We start from the raw sequence: 25,547 nt of genomic DNA, 5'->3' as shown, positions 1-25,547 counted from the left end.
CTGCTGGTTTCTGTCTGGCCAAAATGCCATTCTTAAATCACAAGCCTGCAGAGAGGCAGGACCAGAAGTGGGGTTTCATTAACTCAGGCTACATGGGAGCCTTAATCCATGCTCTGCTCACCGGGGGGGGGGGGAGATGGGGGGGGGAAAAGGGACAGGGACAAAAAGTCCTTCCTTTTCTTAAGAGTTTTGCACTGGCACCCAACTGAGACTGTAAGACTTCTGAATGTTCAAATCACCATTGGCTTTTCTTACTGGCTTGTCTGTCTGGGTCTCCTATCCTGGGTCCCATCTCTGCCACCAGCACCTGAGTTGGAGTTGTCATCCCCCCCCCCACACACACCTCTCTTTTTCTTGGAGAAGGGGCTGAGAAAAGGTCCTTTTTGCTCCCTCGGAACCTCTAGCTCAGCAACTGTACTGTACGCCTGAATCATTCATGACGTGGTAATTCACTCAGCAGGTAAAAGGCTGTCAGGCGGCAGCTTGAATACTTTATGAGCAGGCGCCAAAAGCCAGGGAGAATTCTTATCCCAAAGAGGACCTGGTGTTCGGCCAGCAGTTCTGCGCCTGATCCCTGTATAATGGCACTTTCTGCAAACGCCTAAAAGGAAAGGGAGTGTGCTCCCCAACTTTGTACAACCACACTTGGAATCCTAGCATACGATTCTGGTTGCCTCACCCAAAAATGGGTACGGAAGAGTTGGAAAAGGTTCAGAAAGGGGCAATTGAAATGATGAAGAGGATGGAGCCTCTCCCTGAGGAAGAAAGATTGCAGCTTATGGGACTTTTTAGTTTAGAGAGAAGGGAAGTAAGAGGCGACTTGATGGAAATTTGTAGAATTATGCAATGTTTGGAGATAGTGGATAGAAAGAAGTTTTTCTCCCTCTCTCCTAATACTAGAACTTACTGAAGCTGACTGTTGGGAGATTCGGGACACATAAAAAGAAGTAATTCTTAATGCAGCGCATAGTTGAACTATGGAACTCACTCCCACATGAGGCAGTGATTTTCCACCAACCTAGACGGCTTTAAATGAAGACTAGACAAACTCATGGACAAAAAAAGCTGTTGATGGCTACTAGCCAGGATGGCTTTGCTCTACTTCCATGGTCAGAGGCAAGAATGCTTCTGTATGCCAGTTGCTGAAAACCACAGCAGGGGCAAACATTGCTCTTGTGCTTAAATCCTGCTTGTGGATTTCCCGCGAGCATCTGGCTGGCTGTGGTGAGAAGAAGATGCTAGACTAGATGGGCCATTGGCCTGATCCAGCAGGTTCCTCTTATGTCCTTATTGTCAACTTCCAGTCATCTAGCCGTAGCTCCGTGGCAAAGTACTGGCTGTGCATTCAGAAGTTCCCAAGTTCATTCTGCAGGCAGGGCTTTAAGAGACTCTCAACTGAAAATCACTGCCAGTCACTAAGTTAGATGTACCAATGGCCTGCCTCTGTATTGAGACAGCTTCCTGTGTTCCTACATAGAAAACCATGTCTCAGAGGTGGAGGACACCTGCATTATATGCAGGAGGTCTCAGGTTCACAACCCTGATATTTCCAGTTAGGGCTGGGAAGGTCCTCTGGGGATCTGCTGCCAGTCAGTGTGGACAATATTGAGCTAGCTGGATCAGCGACTCGCTATAAGGCAACTTCCTATGTTTCTCTCTTTTTCTCACGAGTTGTTTTGGTTATTGCTGGACTCTTCCTTTCCTCTTTCTGACTTTTCCGCCTCCTGTTCCCAAGTCAAGCACTCCCTGCATCTCTCGCTCCTGCAGTCTTTTTACTTTGAGTGCCTGGTTCCTTGTGCTGCACCAGAGAGCGGCCAGCGCTGTTCCTTGAAGCACCCCCCAACCCCTCCTCTCCCCAATAACCTGACAGATTGGTTGTGTTTGTGTAGAAGTGGCTGTTCTGACAGGGTCGTGCATGGCTGATCTTTCGCGGCCATCCCTGCATACCAAGTGGCTTGGAGCAAACCTGACACCAGCTCTCCTTGAGATAATTATGGGCTGCTGGTGGTGGTTGGTTTTTTTTATAAAAAAAATATCAAATTACTTTTTACTTTACATAGAAGCCGGGGCTTGGAGAGCCTGTGTGATCTGAAGGCAAAACTCAGGCAAGGGGGGTGCAGCAACTTTCTTACAAATAATTGCAAAGTATATAGTGCAATCCTAGAGGTGTCTACGCAGAAGTAAGCGTCATTGAGTTCAGTGGGGCTTACTCCCCAGTAAGTAAACATAGGATTGCAGTCTTCATTACAGAGCGATGGCCTCTTTGGATGTAGGGCAAAGCTACAGGGGACCAGGCAGAGGGCCTTCTCGGTAGTGGCGCCCGCCCTGTGGAACACCCTCCCACCAGGGGTCAGAGAGATAAACAACTACCTGTCATTTAGAAAATACCTGAAAGCAGCCCTGTTTAGGGAAGTTTTTATTTGTGACTTTGAATTGTATTTTAATATTTGTTGGAGGCCACCCAGAGTGGCCGGGGAGACCCAGCCAGATGGGCGGGGTATAAATTATTATTATTATTATTATTATTATTATTATTATTATTATTATTATTATTATGGCTTAGATATTTCAAAGGGTGGGATGTTAAATTGCTCCCTCTGAAAATGGCATGCCTGTGTTTTTATTGATTTATTACATTTCTACCCCCCCCCCCGCCTTCCTCCCTAAAGGTATACAGAGTACAGTACAACAGAAACAAAATAAAACATATTTTATAACAATTTAAAACCATCTGAAAATGTTTAGAGCCTCTGTAGGGAAAATTAAAAGCAATCACATCCCCTCAGTTCTTTTTATTTAATTTCACGGCTGCCGTACCCATGGATGCAGGAATGCTTTTCCACTACTCCTCAAGGCCAGTAGTGAGGGAGACAGATGAGCCTTCTCAGGGAGGATGTCCTGCAAATGGGAAGCCTACTGAGAAGACCCTACCATACTGAACGCCAACCATGCAGCCAACCCAACAGGGCCTCCCCTGTGTTGACTCCCGCACCGCTCTGCCCCATAACATTTGGGGCCACTGATCATGTGCTCTGACATTCCATTCTCCATTTCTTTGTGCCCTTCCCTTCTTGGCAGCAGCTGGTGAGGAAAGGGAGGATTTGGTCATGTCAGGGTGCAAGGTGAGTAACCCTAGGTGTTATGGGAAAAAGTGACTCAGCCCAGGGATGCTAACTTTTGGCACCATGTCACAAGATTTAAATGCCCCTTAATCAACAAAAACCCCTAGGTGCCAGCCAACCTGGTGCCCTCCTGGTTGTTTTTTTTACACTTTTACACTATAACCTCCACCCACCCACCCACATAAGGCAGAAGGCATGGAGACCCGTCTAAGAGCTTTGGACTACAGATCCATTCTGGCTGTGCTGGCAGGGGCTGGTGGGAGTTGTAGTCCAAAGCACCAGGAGGGCACCAGGTTGGGGAATCCTCTTGTAGGGAGTTTCATGTACTGTAGTTGCATCCCAAGAGGTATCTTTGACCTCATCTAAAATTGCAAACAGGAAAATGCTCCCCCCCCCCATTTCCACAACAAATGCTGATCAAACGCCTGAAGGTTAGAGGTGGATCTTGAAGGCAGAAGTTTCTGAAGCCCTCTCATTAATTTCAGTGGGTTTACTCTGAGTAGAGCTTAGTTGGAGATATCCCTAGATTTTCTTCTGTCTTTGCAAGGTTTTTTTTTTTTTTAATTGCTCAGCTATATAATTAGTGGGGCTGCAAGCTGTAATCATTTTAATGGGCAGATTAATCAACTCATGTGTTAGTTGTTTAATCAGAAGGGGCCAGTTTTAATGGGCAAGGGCAAACTCTTATTAGTGGGGGCTGAATGTCAAAGGCACACTTCTAATTACAAAGCCACCAGAAAGAAAGAAAAAGCCCAATAGTCCTGACCTGATAGTACTGAGTGATGGCTTTTTATTAATTTGTAAATTATCTCCCCAAAGGCAGCGATATGCAGACCTATTGATTTATATGAAGTGGCCTAGATCCCTCTTTCCTTTATGAAACGATTCCAAAGTGGCTCCCGTGATAAAATGAAATGCAATGCATTCAAAAGAAATCCAATATAACATGACTAAAGAAACCAAATTCCAACAAGAAAGCATCAATCACAGAGGCAACAGTGCTAAAATAATGAAATATGGTGAGGGAAATCCATCAACTAAGGACAGCCACATCTTGGCCAAAATTCCAGAAGGAATGGAGGGCTCTTTGAAATCATACTCAGAGTAAACGTATTGAAGCCCATGGGATTAAGCTTGTTATAATCACCAAATGCTATGCCTCCTCTGGTTCTGGGAGACAAGCGGGAAGGGGAGCTTGTCGCAGCAGGAGGGAGAGACATGCGTCCCTCTTCACAATGCATGGCCCATCTCTGCCTCTTGGTCTTCCTCCCCTCCTGCTTCAGCTTCTGCCTCTGAGTCTGGACTGCCCTTTGCCACAGACTCTCCCCACTCACTACTGTTCCCTCTTCAGCTTCCGACACCTCCTCCTCCCAGTCTGCCCTCTCTTCTCCCTCTGACCACTCATAGTTGTCGCACCACTGCTCCCCCGGCTCTGAGCCTTCTTCCCTTGGGGGTTCCACAGCTGGTTCCTCCCAACCAACCAGTGCCAGGGGTCAGCAAACTTTTTCAGCAGGGGGCCGGTCCACTGTCCCTCAGACCTTGTGGGGGGCCGGACTATATTTTGAAAAAATAAAAAATAAATGAACGAATTCCTATGCCCCACAAATAACCCAGAGATGCATTTTAAATAAAAGGACACATTCTACTCATGTAAAAACATGCTGATTCCCGGACCGTCCGCAGGCCGGATTGAGAAGGCGATTGGGCCGGATCTGGCCCCCAGGCCTTAGTTTGCCTACCCATGAACCAGTCCATGACAGGCTTGCTGCTTGCTGGATCAATCAATCCAATTAAGAGTTTGCAGCTTGTGTGGGGTGCAGCTGGCGAGTGAAAGTGTTTATTTCTGGATGGAGCTGCATAACGCTTTGAGGAACGAGGGTCAGTGGTCACATCTCAACCATACAAGGGACAAAAGCTGAATTACATTCTGTGGGAAAGCAGAGACATGCTCGCGCACACCCCAGGGGTACAGTTCTTTTAAATATGCACTACAGCACCCCATCAAGGTCATTTCAGGCAATGGCGCTGGAGCTGCAGCCGTCATTGCGAGCTTGCAGCCCTCATATTCTGCGTCTCGGGTGGTCCTAGAAATCTTAGCAGTTTCCAGGAGTTTTGTTAAGGATCAACAGCTGAAGCCCTGGTAGCTAAATGCTTCACTCCATCTCTGAATACCAGGTGCTGCGGGGGGAGGGGGAGATGTGGGGTGTATCACAGTAGTTCCCAAACTTTTTCAGCCCTCCCCCCTTGGTTCCATAAACTCATCCCCAACGTTATTCAGAACAGTGGTTTGCATGACCCACTAAAGAAGACAATAAACCAATAAAATTCAAAAGTGACAATTAATTGTACACTTATTAAAAATACTGCTAAAACCATTTAGTTTAACTAATTCAACAAGACCGATGTACTTGATCCAGCGATGCCAACTTATCAAAGCCTGATAGTCATTTACAGCTCCCCTGGCCACCCCCTTGCCTCTTAGCTGCCCCCTAAGTAATCCTAGAAGACTCCCTAGAAAAGACCCTGATGTTGGGAAAGATGGAGGGCACAAGGAGAAGGGGACGACAGAGGATGAGATGGTTGGACAGTGTTCTCGAAGCGACTGGCATGAGTTTGGCCAAACTGCGGGAGGCAGTGAAGGATAGGCGTGCCTGGCGTACTCTGGTCCATGGGGTCACGAAGAGTCGGACACGACTGAACAACAACAACAACAACAAGTAATCCTACCTCCCACTTTGAGAACCACTGATGGTGGATCTTGTTGGGATACATAACCATCATGCCAGCCTCCCCCAGCCTCGTGTTGTTGAGATGAACGACAACTCCCATCAGCCCCGGCCAGGATGACGGCACTGTAGTAATCCAAAACACCTGGGAGCTGTAGTTCCCAGAACATCTGGGCGGCACCAGGTTGGTGAAGGCTGTGTTGCAAGTGCAGAAAGCCTTTCCTCGTAATTCCTCATTCTGAAACAGGGAGGAGGAGGAGGAGAGACACAGCCTTCATCCTTTACTGCCAGTGTTGTCAGGTGCCCTGCCTGATGTCTCTGCTGCACCAGGCGCTTCTGAAGCTAACAGGCAGTGACAAGTGCATTTTCAAAGGTTTAGCTGCACGTCCAGGAGCAGGCTGAGCTGGCAGGCGTGTGAGGCTTACAGAAGCAGGTACAGCTTCCTGCCACACTGCTGCCTGGCCTAGGCTTGCCTTTTTCCTCTTCTGTTTCAGATGCTAAAGCCACTTTCAAGACATGACTGAGTTTTTGGAGCATAGGACTATAGGAAGCTGCCTTGTACTGAATCAGACCATTAGTCCATCCTGTGGTGCTGAGTCCTTTGCCAGCACACTGAGTGAGAGCAGGGACGAGGCGTGGAGGTGTTCACGAGACTGCACTGTGCACTGCCTGCCCATGTAGCGGGGAGCCCGGCTGGCCGATTCTTAAATTTTATACGCCACTAAAATGTAGAAAAACCTCAAGATGGTTTACACAAAAAAAGACAAAAAAATAAGAAGAATTAACAATAATGTAAAACTTGCAGGAAGTCAAAATAACAATAGGCTGAGAACAGATTAAAACTTTTGAAACATCTGGGTAGGCTTGTGTAAACAAGAATGTTTTTTTAGCAGGCACCAGAAAGAGCACAGTGAAAGTGCTTGCCTGATGTCAATAGGCAGGGAGTTCCAAAGTGCAGATGCTGTCCTGCTAAAAAAACAATAGGGACAATAGGTTGGAGGGGATTGGCCTTAAGTATCTTATAGGATGATAATTTATTTTGGTCAGTAAATAACCATTCTGCATTTCATTTCCCACTCCCCAAGCCTAGCCTACAAATGCTTGTCCACAGAAACACTTGCCCCTTTTGCTGCTAAGTAAACCTTTTTTCAGGTCAGCTGTTTGGTGAACCTCCAAGGCGGTAAGCAAACATCAAGAGCCACCATGAATGCCTCTCGACAGTTATTCCCCATGTTCAGATTTGATCCGTGAATGGTGCTGCTAAGTAGGGGCTTTCCATCTGTCTTAAGGGGGCTGATTCCTACAACACAGGCAACTGAGCTAGATGACCCTTGGGGTCCCCTTCCAACTCTACAGTTCTGTGATTCTATGATTATGACATGGTATCACACACACACACACACACACACACACATGCCTGCATGGAAGCAAGGGCTCCTGGGAACAGCGCGGGGGCACATGAGCTGTTCAATCATTTTGATTTCCGAATGTCATTCTCCGTGAGACTTGCCGCTGTCAGGTCAGGTTAGAGGAGACGAATGTCTTTGAAGCTGTCTTCTGGGACGTGAATCATGTGTAAAAGAAGTTCTCCGCGGTTGCAGACTTGTGGCTTCTGGAGAAGGCGCTTGAAGCAGCTTTCAAAAACGTCCAAGGCTTAATAACCACCCCCCACCCCCACCCCCCCAAAATAGATGCTTAAAGAAAAACACAGACATATAGGCAGGTGGCTACCTTTTACGGCCATTCTGCGCATCCACCACTTAGAGACCCTGTGAATGTTTCTTGGGAAGATAAGCTTCAGTGCACGTGCTGATAAAACTCCTTCTCTTGCAGCTGTGAGCTGCAGACTCCGCTATCCAAAATGAAAATGGCAGGAGCAACCTTGCACCTTTGTTACAGGATTGCTGTTTGGCTCCTGCACTCAAAGGGGGGGGGGTGTAAAGAGGGGCTCTTGCTCCTTCCCCAAACATGCTTTGCTTTCCCACCAGCCCCTGGGTAAGAGTGACACTTGTCACACTATAGAACGCTGCAGAATCTCTGAAGTGCTTCCCTGACATGGTTTTAGAGATTTTCCCGATAACGCTCTTTGGTAAACCATTATTGAAGAGGGAAGAAGTGGAAGCTGAGAGCTTGACCAGCTTGGGGAAGGGCCATTGGCAGAGCGCCTGTGTTGTAAACCCAAGCCACAGTCGCAGAGCTGGAGGAAAGCTTGTGGGAGTTTGTGAGATGCAGGAGTTCCGAGGAAGGATCCAAAAGACACCAGAATGGCCAGTTCTAATGCTTTTATGAAGAAGGGCATAGGCTTACAGCACAGCAGCCTGTCAGTTCCCCTTGCCCCAGCTCAAAGCCTTCCATGGGACGGGCTCCACAGCAAGGGTGCAGGTGGCCGGTACTCAAAACATTATAGATAGTTCCTCTTCTGTACTTGGAGCCCAACATCCCAGTTCCCATGGATAAGGGTACCATCAAAGCAAGCCAATTAGTATATCAAAGCAGGCTTATCTAAACATGTATGAGCCCAGAACCACAGCAGCTTTTGATTAATGAAAGGGTTATCTTGAGTGCCAACATGGTGTAAGCACAGCTTCTAGAGCAGTTCACCTTCGATAACAGCACAATCTGCTTTGTGTGCAGGAAGTCCCAGGTTCAACCCCCAATGGCATCTACAGGAAGGGCTTGGATACAGTCCCTGCCTCAAACCCTGGAAACCCACTGCCAGCCAGTGTAGACAACACTGGGCTAGATGGACCATAGGTCTTACTTGGTATATGGCATCTTCCCATGTTCCTAGTTGGGGCATAATTGAGATTTGAACCAGGGCTTGCCTGGGAGCCTATCTAGGGAGAAACCACCCCTGAAAAGGCCCCTCTCCTTTTATTTATTTCAGCAGGACCAGATATCTAGAAGTTAGCAGCCCCCACTAGCCTTAGGAAATTGGGTTCTCCTTGTGGCAGGGGGCATATCCAGGTTTCAGGCTATCTGTGCTTCCAGAGACCACAAGCCAAAACATGGCATATCTGCTCTACACATATTTTCAATAGGCCTCTTTGGTAATTGGAATTAACTCTTGGATTTTCCAGGCATAGGGCTCTATCCAACACTCTCTGTCCTGTAGTGCAAAGTGAGTTTTAGTGTTGCACAACAGATGAATCCAACGCCATACCTGCACTAACAGAAACTGATTGCACCACGGATTTCGCAATCTGTTCTGCCACAAAGTTGCCAGCAACCTGCTTATGCGTTATCTCGTGCAACAACATTTCACTGGTGCAAAACCAGTGGAACAAGTATACCGCTAAGTGACTTTAACCTAGCACTAGATTGGATACAGCTGCAGGTTCTAAAAGAATCCAACCTTTCCTAAGATTCCAAAAGAATCCAAGAGACTTCCTTGGAAGGTGTTGGACCAAACATTTTCAGCAGGGGTCCGGTCCACTGTCCCTCAGACCTTGGGGGGGGGGGTAGGACTATATTTTGAAAAAATAATAATGAACAAATTCCTACGCCCCACAAATAACCCAGAGATGCATTTTAAATTAAAGCACACATTCTACTCATGTAAAAACACCAGGCAGGCCCCACAAATAACCCAGAGATGCGTTTTAAATAAAAGAGCACATTCTACTCATTAAAAAACACACTGATTCCAAACTGTCCGTGGGCTGGATTTGGAAGGTGATTGGGCCTTAGTTTGCCTACCCATGTGTTGGACTCTCCTTCATTGGAGGTTTTTAAGCAGAAGTTGGGTGGTCATCTGTCACGAATTATTTAGCTGCAATTCCTGCATGGCAGGGGGTTGGATTAGATGATCCTTGGGTACCTTCCAACTCTAGCCCATGGTAAATGTCTTTGCTGAAATCAGACCTCAGTCAACTCTACCTTCAATGGTTATGGGGAGGGACTGTATTTCACTAGTAGACAAAATGATTGTGCTTTTCATGGAAAAGGTTGTGGGTTCAATCTCTGGTTATGGCGAGAGAGAGAGAGAGAGAGAGAGAGAGAGAGAGAGAGAAGACCTTTTCTGCCTATGACACTGGAGGGCCAATACCCCTCAGAGTTGGCATTAATCTGCTTGATGGGCAAATGTTGGAACCTGGCATGAGGCCACTTTCTGGGTTCCAGTGGACTCAGCATGATGGGAACAGCTTTCTGCTTGGATCTCTGGAAAGGAAGGTTGGTGGTGTGGCACCTTTTGCTGAAAGATCATGTGGTGGTCGTGGGATTTGGGGAAGGAATAGGTGGACCCCAGAGTAGCCTCCTTTCCCCGCTACAAGCTCCCAGTTGCGAGAAGCTGAAGAGGCTTGACAGTTTGCAAGTGTTTGCCTTGAATAATTAATTTTTTTTAAGAGCCTGCTGTTACGTTTATTAAAAATGCAAATTGTTTTTCTTAGCAAATGAAAGTTAAATACCATGCAGGGGGTTAAAAAAAAAAACAGCAGCGAGAAAAGCTACTGCCTGGGATGAGTGGCTACTGTTAAAAAACTGTGTGTTCGTGGAGGGGGGGGTGTACTTCTAAGCGCCTCCATTTCCTCTGAGGGCATCACGCCAAGAGAGCAAGGCTTAGATGGTCCGTTTGATATGAACAACGGTTCAGTCACCATTAAAGGGAAGCCATTAATGCTGACGCTGACAGGCCCTTTGATTGGCAGAGTCGAATCCCATAGAAGATGTTCTTGTGTTCCCTTAAAAGCATCTTCTCTGAGCTTGCAATGTATGAGCTAGACACTTAAAGGTCCTCTTTTCAGAGCTGATAGATCGCAACCCAAACAGCCCAGTAGGCACAAGCAAAGGCTTGGATTATAGGGATGGGGTGGGGAGTAAGCAGGGAGATAATTTTTTCCTGTTCTCTTGTTACTTTGGATGTACTCAGTTTGCAATTCCTGGGCAATGAACGAACTGAAGCACATGGCTATCCTTGGAAATCCACACTGGTCTGAATTTTATGGTGCCATTCTCTAAAAATGCATATCCTGGTGACAATAATGTTCAAAACTACCTTCTGTTGGGAAAATTGGTTGCAAAAAATATATATTCTTGCATTAGACAGAATCACATGCAAAAACGCACACTCTCAGGGAAATGCAAACAAATTTTCATGCAGACTTCTTTTTGGGGGGGGTGGAAATCACAAATTAATGGGAAAAACTTGGGAAACAGAGAGAAACTGAAACCATGCTGGATTTCTTCTTTGATCTTTGGTTCTTACAAACAGTGGCCCTCAGCCGCTGAAACTTGATTTGTCTCAAAATGGGTGTGCCGTAAGTGTTTTCATGAAATTAAATCCTAAGTATTTGCATAAGTGGTGCTGCTCAATGAAATGACTAAGCAGAGACGCTGTAATGACTGGTTGATCAAACTCTTCCTCCAAGGAACCCAGCCTCAAAGTAGACATTATAGTGTCTGCACTTGCAATCAACTGTGGGGGCGAGGGGATCGTACAACTACAGTCACATCTGGCTTGTTATCTTGACCAGTTTGGTCCTCCCTGCCATGTGTGACGTCGTCCTTTCCTCAGTTTCCTTCCCTTCCAGAAGCAGCCATTCATGTGAGGTGGGGTGGGGGAAGGGCCTGGAAAATATTCAAGATGAGGGCTTACGACTCAATGTTACAGTCGGAAGGGAAGAGGGGTAAACAGACAGGTGTGTCATCATGCCTAGTTTGGACTCCTTGGTAACTGAAATACTATTGTTCTCATAGCAGATTTCCTGGTCTTGCTTAGGGGAGATTGGGGTGAACCTATGTGCCCAGTAGTGTGCAGTGTTTCTCAGTAGTGGTGTCCCCTTGGTGCCTTGTCAGATTGAGTGGCCAGTTTTTAAATTGGGCTTAAAATGGAGCAGGGGGCGCTGGTCCCGGGAAGTATGTTGCTGAAATGCCAGTCTCTTATTTTATTTTATTTGCAAGAGGGTGCGGTCTGGGGACACCTGAGGCTGCAGCCTGGCTGAAGCTAAGAGGGTGTGAACCTGATCTGTCCCTTGGATGGTAGACGATGGAGAACTCTGTGCAGGAGCACGATATACAAGTATAATGTGTTTGTTTTTCCAAAAGAGAGATGCCGCCACCCCCACCCCCACACACACCTTCCCATGCATGTGGCACATTCTGGGACAGGTACGGTATTGCATGTGGCTGGTGGAGTTCTGCAAGTAATTGCCTTGTCATCTCATCCTTCTCCTACAATTACTTGCCGGGTGACTGGCTGACAGCTTATCAGTTCCCCAGCACATCCATAACAAAATACTCCGCGGTTGCAATCAGATCCACCCTCCTGCTAAAGGAGTCATAAGTATTTTGCATTGTTTATTCTTCTTTTTTTCCGTTCACCTCGTTTTGCTCATTTGGAGATACTTTGCCTGACCACCAGGGGTGGGGGTGGGGGGGTGGAGTTTAGGGCGGGGTGGGGATGTGGCAAAAACCACCTCCAACTTTTGCATTTCGGTTGTTGTTTTTTTCTTCTCCTCCTCCCGCTTTTCTTTCCCCCTTTTCGCCACCTACCATGAGTTCTTTTTTTCCCCTTTCATAGTGCGGACGAAACGCCGAAAACTTCGACCGGTTTTTCACTCGCCACCCACCTGTCTTAACACCACCCGACCAGGAAGTCATCAGGAACATTGACCAATCAGAATTCGAAGGATTTTCCTTTTGTAACTCTGAGTTTTTTAAAGCTGAAGTCAAGAGCTAAGTAGCCATTGTAGACCATAAGCATCACCCTCCCGCATCCATTACCATCTGCTCCCAGCAGCTGTTGTGGTGACATCCTTTGTTGCAAACCATTAGCCATCACAATCTGAATTTATTTTGTGGTGATACTAGCATGACCATGTTTCAAAGACTGGGGGGGGGGAGAAAGATGCTCATTTCTGTAGGCTTAATAACACTTGGGATGGGACACAAGGCTTGGGAAGAAAGCCAATTTGTTTCAAAATCAGCCTGAGAAAACCTACCTAGTCCTTGTTTTAGAGCAGGGGGGCTGTGGCCCTCCATATGTGGCTGGACTCCACATCCCATCATCTCTGACCTTAGCCCATGCTGGCTGGGACTGCTGGGAGTTGCAGTCCAACAACATCTGGAGAGTCATGGTTTCCCCACCCCTAGATTAGGGGACAAGCAGTGGATTAATTTAATAATTTGTAGAAATCCTGCAGATGCTGCCATCCTTCCCTGCCTCTGTTATGTACTTTGCAAAAGGACCAGCTGTTACTGCCTTTTCACTTTTGCAGGATGGGCTCTTTTGCTTGCTTTTTTAAAAAATTCATTCCAGAATCCCTCCCGCATTTTTTTCAAAGGGTGCTATCTCCAGAAGAAGTTGGGGAAACTTGGGGGGGGGTCATTCAGCACACACGAACCAGTTTCCTTTCGAGTCCTTGCAACCCGACCGAATCCAGCCTGAATGCAGATGCAGCCCACAGCCATTTTTTACTGCAGCTGCACAGGAACGACTGCAGATTGCCTTTGCATTGCAAGTTGATGGTGCTGAGTTTTCTCCCTGTGGTCTTGCATGTGGAGGTACAACCAGGATGTAGGACCCCATAAATCTCCATGAAATGAAGGAGACTTGGGGTGGGGCATGCCTGGATCTACACATACACAAACTGAATAGCAGTTGCTGGAGGCCACAGAAGGGGAGAGGGTTCTTGTGCTCGAATCCTACTTGCTGGTTTCCCACAAGCATCTGGTTGGCCTATGGGAAATCGACTAAATGAGCCACTAGGATGTTGGACTAGATGAGCCACTGGCCTGATCCAGCAGGATTTTCTTGCGTTCTTATGAGCATTATCCCCGAGGACCCTTGGGAATTGTTAGGGATGGGATGATCTCTTACAGAGCATTTTCAGCCTCCTCATCAAACTACAGTTCCCAGGATGCTTTGGGGGAAGGGAGAGCAAGGTAAAGAGTCAGCATTAAGTACTTATTTACACAGCACATAGGCAAACTCTGCTTTTACAGGAGACAGCGATTGTCATCAACTTGGATGGCTTTAAAGGGGGATTAGACAAATACATGCAGGAGAGGGCTATTGGTGGCTACTAGCCAGGATGGCTGTGCTCTGCCTTCATGAACAGAGACAGCAATGCTTCCAGCTACCAGTTGCTGCAAACCACAGGATGGGAGAGCCGCTCTTGCGCTTGGGTCCTGCTTGTGGGTTTCCCATAAGGGGCATCTGGTTGGCCGCTGTGAGAACAGGATGCTGGACTAGATGGGCCATTGGCCTGATCCAGGAGGCTGTTCTTAGGTTCAACCTCCCCGCTTCCATCCCATGTTTCACTTTAAATTGTGCACATGCATTCCCAGAAATAACTTGACAGGAATCTGACAGGGACTGCATTTTAACACATGGCTTGAAGAAGAAGAAGAAGAAGAGTTTGGATTTGATATCCCGCTTTTCACTACCCGAAGGAGTCTCAAAGCGGCTAACATTCTCCTTTCCCTTCCTCCCCCACAACAAACACTCTGTGAGGTGAGTGAGGTTAAGAGACTTCAGAGAAGTGTGACTAGCCCAAGGTCACCCAGCAGCTGCAGGTGGAGGAGTGGAGACGCGAACCTGGTTCCCCAGATTACGAGTCTACCACTCTTAACCACTACACCACACTGGCTTGAGACACTGTGTTGTTTATTTTGTCCCTAAGAAACTAAGGAGTGCCCTGAAACTGGATCAGGCCAAAGGTCCCTCAAGTCCAACGTCCTGCTTCCCACACTATGGGAAAATTGCATACAAAAAAATGTGCATATTAGGAGATATTTGCACTCAGGGCATATACACACTTACCTTTCTTTCCTCAACGCTTTCCAGACATGGTCCGTACTTTAAAGCTACATGTCTGAGCATCCTTTTGTCTCCTCCGGAACTCTCCTCCTGAAAATAATCCATGGAAAACCATAATTGCCATTTGTTGCACTTCAGCTTTAAAGAGCAGGGTCTTTTTGTAGGGAAGTCTTCATGGCCAAAAAAGGACACTCGGACATGTAACTTAAAAGCGCAGAGCTGTGCCTGGAAAGAGCAGGGTAAAAAAAAAATAAGTGAGGATAAACCTTTAAATGGTGGTGAATTTTCTTGAGGCCTTTTAAAAATAAAAATAAAAATTGCAAACCGATTTGGAAATGTGGAGAAGTCATCTGAAGATTGGATAAACGAGAACTTGAGGGGAACTGAAACTGGCAGATTTTCCGTGCTGTAGCTTAGTGGTAGAGCAGCTGCTTGGCATGCAGAACATCAGTCACCAATGGCATCTGCAGGAAGGGCTGGAAACATTCCCTGTCTGAAACCCCAGAGAGCCACTGCTGCTGATCCGTGTAGACAATTCTGAGCTAGCTGGACCCGGTGGGTCTAACTCTTTGCCAGGCAGCATCATATGCTCCTCCTTAAGTTGCGAAGCTCTGGGTTGCATGAGAGAGAGCGAGAGAGAGAGAGAGAGAGAGAGAACTTCTCACTGTCCGTTTTCTGTGGTTTGCAGCCCAAAGGGGCCAGTGACATCCTACTTCTCAGCCCAGGTTGATGCTGAGCTGGTGGCAAGCAAGTTGACCAGGGGCTTCCTCCCAAGCAGAGGCTGCGGCTCAGTGTGGGCTCCCAGAGTTTCAGGCTAATTTCTAATGACACGCAAACTGATGCCTGAGCTCCCTGAAAGAAAGAACAGTATCACACGCAGGCAGGGCTGTGTCAGTCAATTCCTTGCTCCTAACCCATCAGTCGGCTACAATCTGGTCTGGCAAAGCTGAACAAGATGGCAGGATTTCCTGTGAATGCTTTGGAACCAATGGTCACCCTAGTATCTACCACTCATGTCACGGTGTCGACGTTACCCTATCAAACCTTTGTGGGTTTCTTTCCTTAAAAGTGTTTGGGGTGGGGTGGGGTGCTGTCTGTCCAGTTGCCAAATCGACAAACTCCTGTCTGTTCCACTGCGCTTTATGTGTGTCAAAAACCTGAGTATTTTTACTAAAATGAAGCTGATATTTAAAAGTCCAAACAGTATTTGTGTAACTTGACTGAAGCTGTATTTTATTTTATTTTATTTTTATTTTATTTTATTGTCTCAACTAATCTTCTGAAAGTAACAAAGACTTGCCACTGGAATTCTCCTTTGCCAGTAGTGCTGGCAACCTTAAAGGAAAATGAAATGGGTTCTTTTAAGACTCTGATGCTGACTCTGACACCTTTTATTCTCTCTGGGGGGTGGGGAGGGGTTCTTCACTTACCGTTTGCTTTGAGTTGTTCATGTGCCAATTTTTTTTTTCCAGATACAATTATAAAATAAAGAGTCAGAAATCTTGGTTGGAGGAAAGCTCAATTTATTTGTAAACGAGACTAAATGACAGTATGGTGATAAGCATGGGGGTTACTGCAGAAGAAAATTGCAAGCAGAATCACAGCTCGAATCTGTTTGCAAACAATTTACAGGGTTCAAATTTGAAAGCATTTCCAGGTGTGGGTGCTCAGAATTATACTCCAGGGTCTAAACCAGCTTTCCAACGCAACCTGGTGCCTTCCAGATGTTTTGGACTACAACTCCTATCAGCCTCAGCTAGCATGGCCATATGATGCTGGGTTCAATGTGAATTGTAGTTCAAAACATTGGGAGGGCACAAGGTTGGGGAAGCCTGAACTAAACTACTAAACTTGGCATGTGAAGTTCTTAAAGTTGTGAGCCTGAAAGTGTTCTTTCAACGAGGCCTTATTATTGCTTTTACAAAATTGTTTGATGAGATCAGATTTTATTTTTTTAAGGAAAAAGAAAGGAAAGTGCTCCCCTCTCCAGACTGAAATTTCAGGTCTGCATTTCAGTTTGTGAGAAATTCTATCTAAACAGTTTTATACTCTAGAACAGGGGTCAGCAAACTTTTTCAGCAGGGGGCCAGTCCACTGTCCCTCAGCCCTTGGCCGAGCTATATTTTTTTTGGGGGGGGGGGAGTGAACGAATTCCTATGCCTCACAAATAACCCAGAGATGCATTTTAAATAAAAGCACACATTCTACTCATGTAAAAACATGCTGATTCCCGGACCGTCCGTGGGCCGGATTTAGAAGGTGATTGGGCCACATCCGGCCCCCGGGCCTTAGTTTGGGGACCCCTGCTCTAGAAAGTCTGGGTGGAAGAGCCTAACAGGTACTGATGAGCAGCCTAATCTCAAAATAAAAAGCCTTCCTCCAAGAAACTCATCACAGTGGTGGACCCTTTGAGCTTCTGGGTTCATTAGGACCTTCTGAGAGAACGTAACCCATCAGGACAGGATGCAAGCTATCTGTAGCATCTTCATACCTGGAGCAGCCTGGTCTGGGAGCCACGAATTCACATCTTACAATAACATTTAAGCCGCTTGGACTTAATATGCTTTTGGATGGATCCAGATGAACACTCTTGTCCCCATTCCCCATCCCTACTATTAACATTGACCCAGTGCAGCAACTCTGAGGCTGGCAATCAACCAGGTTTGCACAATAGGTGTGTCACTAGTCAACCCTTCTTGAGCAAGGTGGAAAGATCTGGGTGGTCCAATTAGCATGCTCCTTTGCTGAACTGAATTCCATGTTCTCTGCCCAGTAAATATATGCAAAAATTGGATGGGCTCCCCGCTAGAAAGGGAAGGTGCTGTGACTTTGTCTCCTGCCCAACTATTGAACAGCCGGCATAAGAAGCCATAAGGCAGGCATAGGCAAACTCGGCCCTCCAGATGTTTTGAGACTACAATTCCCGTCATCCCTGACCACTGGTCCTGTTAGCTAGGGATGATGGGAGTTGTAGTCCCAAAACTTCTGGAGGGCCAAGTTTGCCTATGCCTGCCATAAGGCCTAACTTCGCTCAAGCCAAAGAACAGAAGATCATACCGTTGCTCTCTCGTTCTCCACAAAGGAAGCAGCCTTCCTCTGCTAGGTATTTCAAAACTGTTGGTGATGTTTTTGATGGGGGGGGGGGTAACCCCAAAGTGTTTGCCTCATCAGGTCCCACCTGGTCATTGCATGAGACATCAGCAGCCTGTGGTTTTGCTCTGGAGGCAGATGTCCTTGTGAGCAATTAGCAGCCTTGGGATGTATCTGATGATGGACTTATCTGCACTTACCTTTTGCCCCACTCTTTCCAGGTACAAGTCCTCACTTTAAAGCTCCATGTCTGAGCACACACACACACCAGAGCTATCCCCATGAAACCTGCTATTTAAAGCTGAGCAAATGGCTACTTGGGTTTTCCCACGGAATGCAATGAGTTGACCGTTGCTGCAATCTTACACTCACTTACCTAGGAGTAAGTCAATGGGTCTGACTTGGATTGCAGTTTGGAGCTGGGAGTCGGTCTCATTGCATTTGAGTAAGGGCCATGGATTGGTGGCAGAGCACTTGCTCTGCATACAGAAGGTCCCAGGTTCAATCCCTGGAAGCATCTATAAGTATGGCTGGGAATGTCTCCTTCCTGAAACCCTGGAGAGCCACTGCCAGTCAGTGTAAACAATACTGAGCTGGGTAGATTGGTGGTTAGGATAAGGTAGCTTCCTGTGTTCCTATTTAAATCAGCCTTCTATTCAAAATCATGAGGACTAGAATCTTCGCTTAGTGGTAGACCATCTGCTTTCACTGCAGAAGGTCCCCAGGCTCAGTCCTTGACACCTTTAGCTAGGGCTGGGAGCCTCCCCTGCCTGAAACACTGGGGAACTGCTGCCAGTCAGTGTAGACACTACAGAGATAGATGGACCATTGATCCAACTTGGCAGAAGGCAGCTCCAAGTAAACATGCAACAGATGGTGCTGCCCAAAAAAAATATTATTGGGCAGTGGCCCTCAGTAACATCAGTATTCCTGGTGCAACCAACCCACTGAATACCTAAACATGCCTGCCGCCGTTTTTGAAACAAACTTCTCTTTTTATCTTGGTCTCCCTTGTTATCTTAAACAAGCACTTGGTAAATATGTAAGGTATATGTTGACTCATTCTCTGAGTTTGGGAAGATGTGGAGCCAGCCTGAAACTTTTTTATTTCTTTAATGTCTCTCAGACAGGATTGTTATACCTAAGGTGGGGATCCCTTAAAATGGTTAGAATCTCATCAGGGCTCAAAATATAGACTGCTTCAGCCCAGATCCAACCTTTATAAGATACTGAATGTGCAAAGAGATGAGCTAATTCCTTGTTTAAGCACTAATGGTAATGGGGATGGCTTGGGACAAATAGCTGAGGTCAGTCAGAGAGTGATGAAACCACCAAGAAATGGGTTTGGCCATCAATCAACTCAAGTCATTGGCCCATCTGACCACGTCCTTCCTACTGGGGTTGATGACATTCCTCCAAGGTATTTCAGCTCCTACTGAATAAATGAAGCTTTGGAGGGTGTAAGAGGACCCTGCTGCAAGAGAAAACTACTCTTGGCTACTAAAGGGATGGCGCTCATAGGGGTAAGTTATGTGGTCAGGGGACAGAGCCCTGTTCCAAGACTCCTTTATGACCAACATAATTTAACCAGCTTCTCCAACCTGGTGCCCTCCAGATGTTTTGGACTACAACATCATCCTGCTATGCTTGCTTAGTTTTTATCAAAGATTATTTGACCTGAGGGTGGCAGGGATTGAATCTGGGGCCTTCAGCATGCCAAGCAGCTGCTCTTCCTTTGAGCTATGGCCCTTCCCAATCGATTTGCATGGAATGCTCTCATGGCAATCACAGGCAGGTGGTGACATCACAGCTTCCGACTTCCTGGGCCACATCACAAATAGAAACTTAAGTGATGAGCTATGGCTTGCACAACTTCTCATTGAAAAGTCAGACCTTTGCAACATGAGAGTCTATCATCATCTCAGCTGTGTGTCAGAAAACACCTACGTTAAATATGTGATTGGATGTTTCACCCATCAGGGTCCTTAATAGGTGGCCATTTTACTACATGCTCTACAACACATTCGTAGGCTGGTGAAAAAGTTCATCCCACAGAAGTTTGCACATTCATATGGTCCTAATGACTTCAGCCATGTTGGCATTTAATCAGCAGCCAGGCAGGAGTAATACCGGAGGCTGTGAATGCTGGTTCAGCTGCTCCAGCCCCCATAGTTTAGATGTGGGTATGTGACAGACCTACTATGATGCAATCACCAAGCAAAGGCCTCTCTGGGAGGGCCAGAACCTCTGGAGTGCTTCCAAATTTTGACAACCTTAATGGCTATAGAATCCAAGAGAAATTATAGAAAGTGATTATTGTTTGGCAAATATTTGTACTTTTTTTTAAATAATAAAAAAACTAGCTCTGATCCCGAGAATGTACATTCAAGGGTTCTCCTGCGTAGGAATATAGGAAGCTGCTTTATACTGAATCAGATGCCTGGTCCATCTAGCTCAGTATTGTCTACACCAGGCTTCCCGACCTAGCAGGACCAGTGGTCACGGATGATGGGAACTGTAGTCTCAAAACATCTGACAAGTTTGAGGAAGCCTGGTCTACACAGATAGGCAATGGCTCTCCAGGATTTCAGGCAGGGTTCCCTCCCAGCCCTACCTGGAGCTGCCAGGGATTGAACTTGAGACCTTCTGCATGCAAGGCAGATGCTCTGCCACTGAGCTATGTGTGTATGCATGTACTCACCACCCCTGTCTTCCACCCAGTCTCTAATTGAAGGGAAGCCATCGACCATGAGACTTTCCTAAGAACATCAGAAGAGCTTGCTGGATCAACCAGTGGCCCATCTAGTCCTGTTCTCATAGTGGCCAACCAGTGCCTGTGGGAAACCAGCAAGCATGTTCCCCAAAACATCTGGTGGGCACCAGGTTGGATGCCGTCTAGGGTTCCCCTTCCACTGCAGCACCATTATTAATTGCATAACTAGAATTTGGGCAGGGAATCCCTGGATTGGCTTCCTCGTAGAAGGTATGTACATAACAAAACAAGCAATGAGCACCAATAACAAGGGTGTCCTTTTGCACCAGTGCCATTGATATGAAAGAGTGCTTCTGTCCACAAGGTGTAGCGCAAGAACTGTGAATCTGTAGACACCCAGATGTCATTGGCCTACAATTCCTGTTATTATCCCTGGGTGTTGACCAACATCTGTGGAATCCCAGCCATGTCCGAAGGGCTGCAGGTTCCCCCTGCTGCCCTCAGAGCTCTGCCCTCAGCATGCAAAATGCTCTCCTTGGTGCAACAGAAACATTTATGCATTGTTTTCTGGCTCTTGTTTACTGTGTTTTACAGGGATGCTTCTTTCACCAAATCATTTCCGAACTCTGTATTGCAAATCTGTGTTTCAGTGAAACGTTTGCATGATAAGAAACTACTATGACTGCTGCTATTATTATTATTATTATTATTATTATTATTATTATTATTCCTACTACTGCTGCTATCATTTTCATCTTCATCACCACGTACAGGAGAATGACTTCATGTCTCCTCTGTAAGGGCAGTAGCATCGTTCTAGGGATATTCAATACAATGCAAGATGGAAAAAAATGTTTCTCTCTGTGTTGCTGTTTTTCACTGTTTCCTCCTGCAAACACACACCCTGCATAAATATGTCACTACCTGGAATGATGTCCAATTTAATGCATGGCCTTTCCCAAGAATGTTTGAAAATTGATATATAAAACATAAAACTCGTAGGCTGTGCTGGAGGGAGGGGTTGAGTGCACACACACTCGAGGGGATGGGAGTGAGTCTGACTGTTTACTGAGCAGCAATTCTCATCACCAAACTCCTAGCCCACTTTTTCCCTATCAAAAATGCATTCCATTAATAGTATTATTAATAAGAATAGAAAATAAGCAGCACTCCTATATACTATTATTGCATTGAATTTCTAGCTTGCTCAAAGTGCTGCACATATATTGTCTCTGTAACTCTCATAATGATCCACTCCAGCAGATTATTGCGCCCAAATTACAGAAGGGGGGACTGAGGCTGCGGGAACCAAGGTATACCTGAGGCCACATAATGATGTGTCCAGCTGGGAACTCCCAGCTCATGCTTCATACCTGCTTACCACTAAAGATCATCTCCATTCTGAGTAAATTAGCATATGCTTGGGATCAGACCACAAGCCTCACCAGCTTAGAAAGCTTTAAAATTAGTGAGGCCACCTTTACTTGTGGGCAACTTTCTGCAGGCCACATGTCAGTGGTGGGCGTGGCCAGAGTCAAAAGTGGGAGGAGCAATAGGCATGACCGTTACCTGTGTACACTTAGGCAACATTCCAGGCACACACAAGTTTTTGGCACCCACCGACTCCAGACGAGCAAGAGGCATTATCACAATTTGGACAAACTGCAGCCCGGCAAAAGTACTTGAGGAGCATGTGGAACAGGCCAGCAAGAAGAGCATAGTTTGCGGGGAGTCCTGAGGGCCAGATTGACCAGAGGGGGGCAGTGCTTTGGCTCTCAGACCTGAGGTTCCCTATCCATGCCTTAAAAAATGCTTTGCGAACTCAGGCCGCAGAAGAAGCAGTAGAAATCTGCTCTTCCTAGATGGTTGTGTGCACACATTTGGATTGTAACCATTGCTCACATTTTTGGAAGTAGCAAGATTGGTCCAAAACAAGGGGATATTTATCCCTGCGGAGACACAGAGCCCACTGTCTCTCAGTGACTGCTGCAGGTCCACGGCGATGGCACATCAATATATCTCCTTCGAAATCAGAATGGGGGGGGGCAAGTTTTTTGCCCTGCTCCCCCACTCCATTCCCTCGGCCTCCCTTTTTAACCCTGTGCTTTTCATCCAACAGAAAGACAAACACGACACTTCCAACTTCGATAAGGAGTTCACGAGGCAGCCTGTGGAACTCACACCCACCGACAAACTCTTCATCATGAACTTGGACCAGAACGAGTTTGCAGGATTCTCCTACACTAACCCTGAGTTTGTCATTAATGTTTAGGCGACGTGGCAAATCCTTCTGGTCCTCTGCTTTTGTAATCACAGTCCTGAATTCCAGATTGCCTTGTATATATGGACACGAGTCTTCCGGGGTTAATGGTGCATCCGTTCCGACATCCACATGCCCTCGTTGGAGAAGAGAGGGATGTCTGTCTTTGGCCACTTCTCCTCTGTGTGTGCAATATATGGTTTGTTCTTTGACTAGTCTGCAAAAGGAATAGCGTTTCTAGAATCTCTAGCTAGTTGGCTAAACTACCACTAGAGTTTTGAAACATGTCAAAGAGTATTGTCTCAAAATATCAACTTTACTACTGTCTTTGTATTTTCAAATGAAACTGAAATGCCAGTGTTTTCTTGTCTTATTTGAATGCTAAGCATGGTCAATATCCTCAGCCGTCGTGCCACAGCATTTTGCAATGACTGTGACCTTGTTCCCCAAGATTCTTTCTGTTCATTTGTTTCTGTTTAAGCCAGAACTGAACCGAGTCAACCCTGTTGATGTGAAGACGTCTGCTTCATAAACTTGCTTATCTTTTGAAATCTACCTGTCTTCCACGTTAGTTTCTGTCAACACATTTGGGAATTGCCCATCCAGGCAGGAAACGTCCAAAAAAAGGAATTTCTGTCTATGTTCTTGTAAATGTTGCTTCTGCTTCTTCATTTTTGTAAGGAAAAGAAAATGGAGATGGCCTTTTCAAATCACTGGAACCATTGGCAATTTTAGCAGTGCCCCTTGGTGATTTTTTTTTTGAGACAAAATTTTGCAAGTCAATAGTTATGGAAGAATTTTCAGAATTTGACCAGCTGATTGAAGCTGTCTCCACAAGAGGAAGGAGAGCTTGTTCTGGTGGCTTGCCTGGATCAAATGTTGGCTAAATTAATTAGTTTTAATTTTTAAAATTAATTTTATTACTGTTTTCTTCCACCTTTCCTCTAAGGAGCTGAAGGCGGCACACATATTTCCCCTCGCCCATTTTACCTTCAAAACAACCCTGCAAAGTAGCTTAGGCTGTGAGTGAAAGAATAGCCCAAGGTCACCCAATAAGCTTCATGGCCAAGTGGGGATTTGAACCCTGGTCTCCCAGATCCTAGTCCAACACTCTAACCACTACACCACACTGGCCCTGCAACCATTATAGGTTCAAATTTCCCCCTTTTCAAGGCTTGCTCTTTTACTAATACAAAACCTTATGCATTTTTAAAAGGAAAATTATAAAGTTATTTTTAAAAATCCTTCTGGTATTTTTAATAATCAGTTTGAGGATCCTTATGGTGGAGACGCAAAGAAGATGGCACCATATGGCAAAGTCTAGCCAGAAGAATGAGATGGACCTTCATCTGGGGGTAAAAATTGAGCTTGTGCCCAAATTATAATTCAAATTGGTTTTCACACACACACACACATTTGTTTCTTTTCCAATTTTAAAAGTAAGGCACCATGCATGTGTGTGAGTGTAAAGACAGGAGATATATTGTGAATCCTCTGTGCAAAACCTCGTTCTCTATCTCCATCCCAAAAGTCCTTTGGGAAAACATAGGCTCCCTCCAGACATCAAGCTCTCCTGCCACCTAAAATGCCCTTCCTGTTGACTTGCATGGAGATATCCCCCTTCCTTGAGGAGCACAAAGACGTTCAGGACAGTAGCGAATTGAGGATGGAGATCAAAGCACACATCCCTTTGATCTAACCCCTTCTACTGGGTCACCAGGGAGCTCCATATTGGTGTATGGAGCTCTGTATCAGGATTTGCATAAAGTCCCACTGTGTGTTAGCTGGCCTTGTTCCCAGGTAAGTGTGCACAGAACCACAGAGCCTTGATCTATGGATTATCTTTTTGGGACTAGGTGGCCTTGAAGGCCATCTGCATCTCAATGAATCAGCAATTGCCATCATCTACACCAGAGCTTTCCAAACTTTTCATGCTGGTGGCACACTTTTTAGAAATGCATCATTTTGTGACATAGTATTTCAGTTTTACTAGCAAACCAGAGGTTAAACTAACCCTTTTCTAGCCTCAGGAGGAGCGCGGGAAGCATTTGCACGACACACCTGCACATTGCAGCCAACACACTAACATGCAGACCATCCAAGTGTCTCTATTTTCCAGGGACGTCCCTGATATAGAGAAGCCATCCCAGTTTCTGATTTGATCCCAGAATGTCCCACTTTTCCTTAGGATGCCCCTCTCAGGTAAGTGTGCACAGGATTGCAACACTTGCCTCTACACCAGACCAGTGGGTAACCAATGATAGCAAAACAACCGCTGATCAGCACAATGTGGTGGAAAGGAGACATTTGAAAACAAGACCTTTGCCCACACAAGAGCATCGACATCTGTTCAAAGCCCTTCCATCCCTTTTCAGAAAAATCAATCTCCTTTCTCTTGCTAATCTCTTGCTAATCAGCAACAGAAAGCAATTGCATATCCTCCAACATTTCTCAGACATATGGCTTTCAGCATATATGGAAACATAATAAAACATTAAGCATTAAAAAAAAAACTTCCCTATACAGGGTTGTCTTCAGATGTCTTCTAAAGGTTGCACGGTTACTTACGTCCTTGGCTTGGGGGGGGGGGGGTCACATAACTCCAGACCCTCCAACATTTCTCCAGTGAAAATAGGGATGGCTTCTGTAAATTCAGGACTGTCTCTGGAAAATAGGGACACTTAGAGGGTCTGCAATTGCTGCTTAGGTAGAAAACACTGTTCTTCTTCCCCCAAAGTGATATTTTTTTCATCTATGGCAGCCTTCCCTAACCTAGGATTTACCCACTCTTACCTTTCCTCTGCTCTTTCCAGGCATGGTCCATGATTTAGAGCTTCATGTCTCAGTTCCCTTTTGTGTGTGTTTTTGCTACAGA

At 46.0% G+C, this 25,547-nt stretch overlaps 1 protein-coding gene across 1 annotated transcript in view; it reads left to right on the top strand.

Annotated features, from left to right (window-relative positions):
- Nucleotides 1-23,227, top strand: part of PRKCB (protein kinase C beta) — a 180,830-nt gene extending 157,603 nt beyond the window's left edge. The window contains 1 exon segment of the mRNA XM_033166417.1: nt 22,532-23,227. Within this exon segment, the coding sequence (XP_033022308.1) occupies nt 22,532-22,684 (153 nt within the window). The 3' untranslated portion in view covers nt 22,685-23,227.
- Nucleotides 23,228-25,547: the final 2,320 nt, after the last annotated feature.

This window comes from Lacerta agilis, chromosome 13 (genome assembly GCF_009819535.1).
Source record: "Lacerta agilis isolate rLacAgi1 chromosome 13, rLacAgi1.pri, whole genome shotgun sequence".
Lineage (NCBI taxonomy): Eukaryota > Metazoa > Chordata > Lepidosauria > Squamata > Lacertidae > Lacerta > Lacerta agilis.
This window is presented reverse-complemented; position numbering and strand designations above follow the sequence as displayed.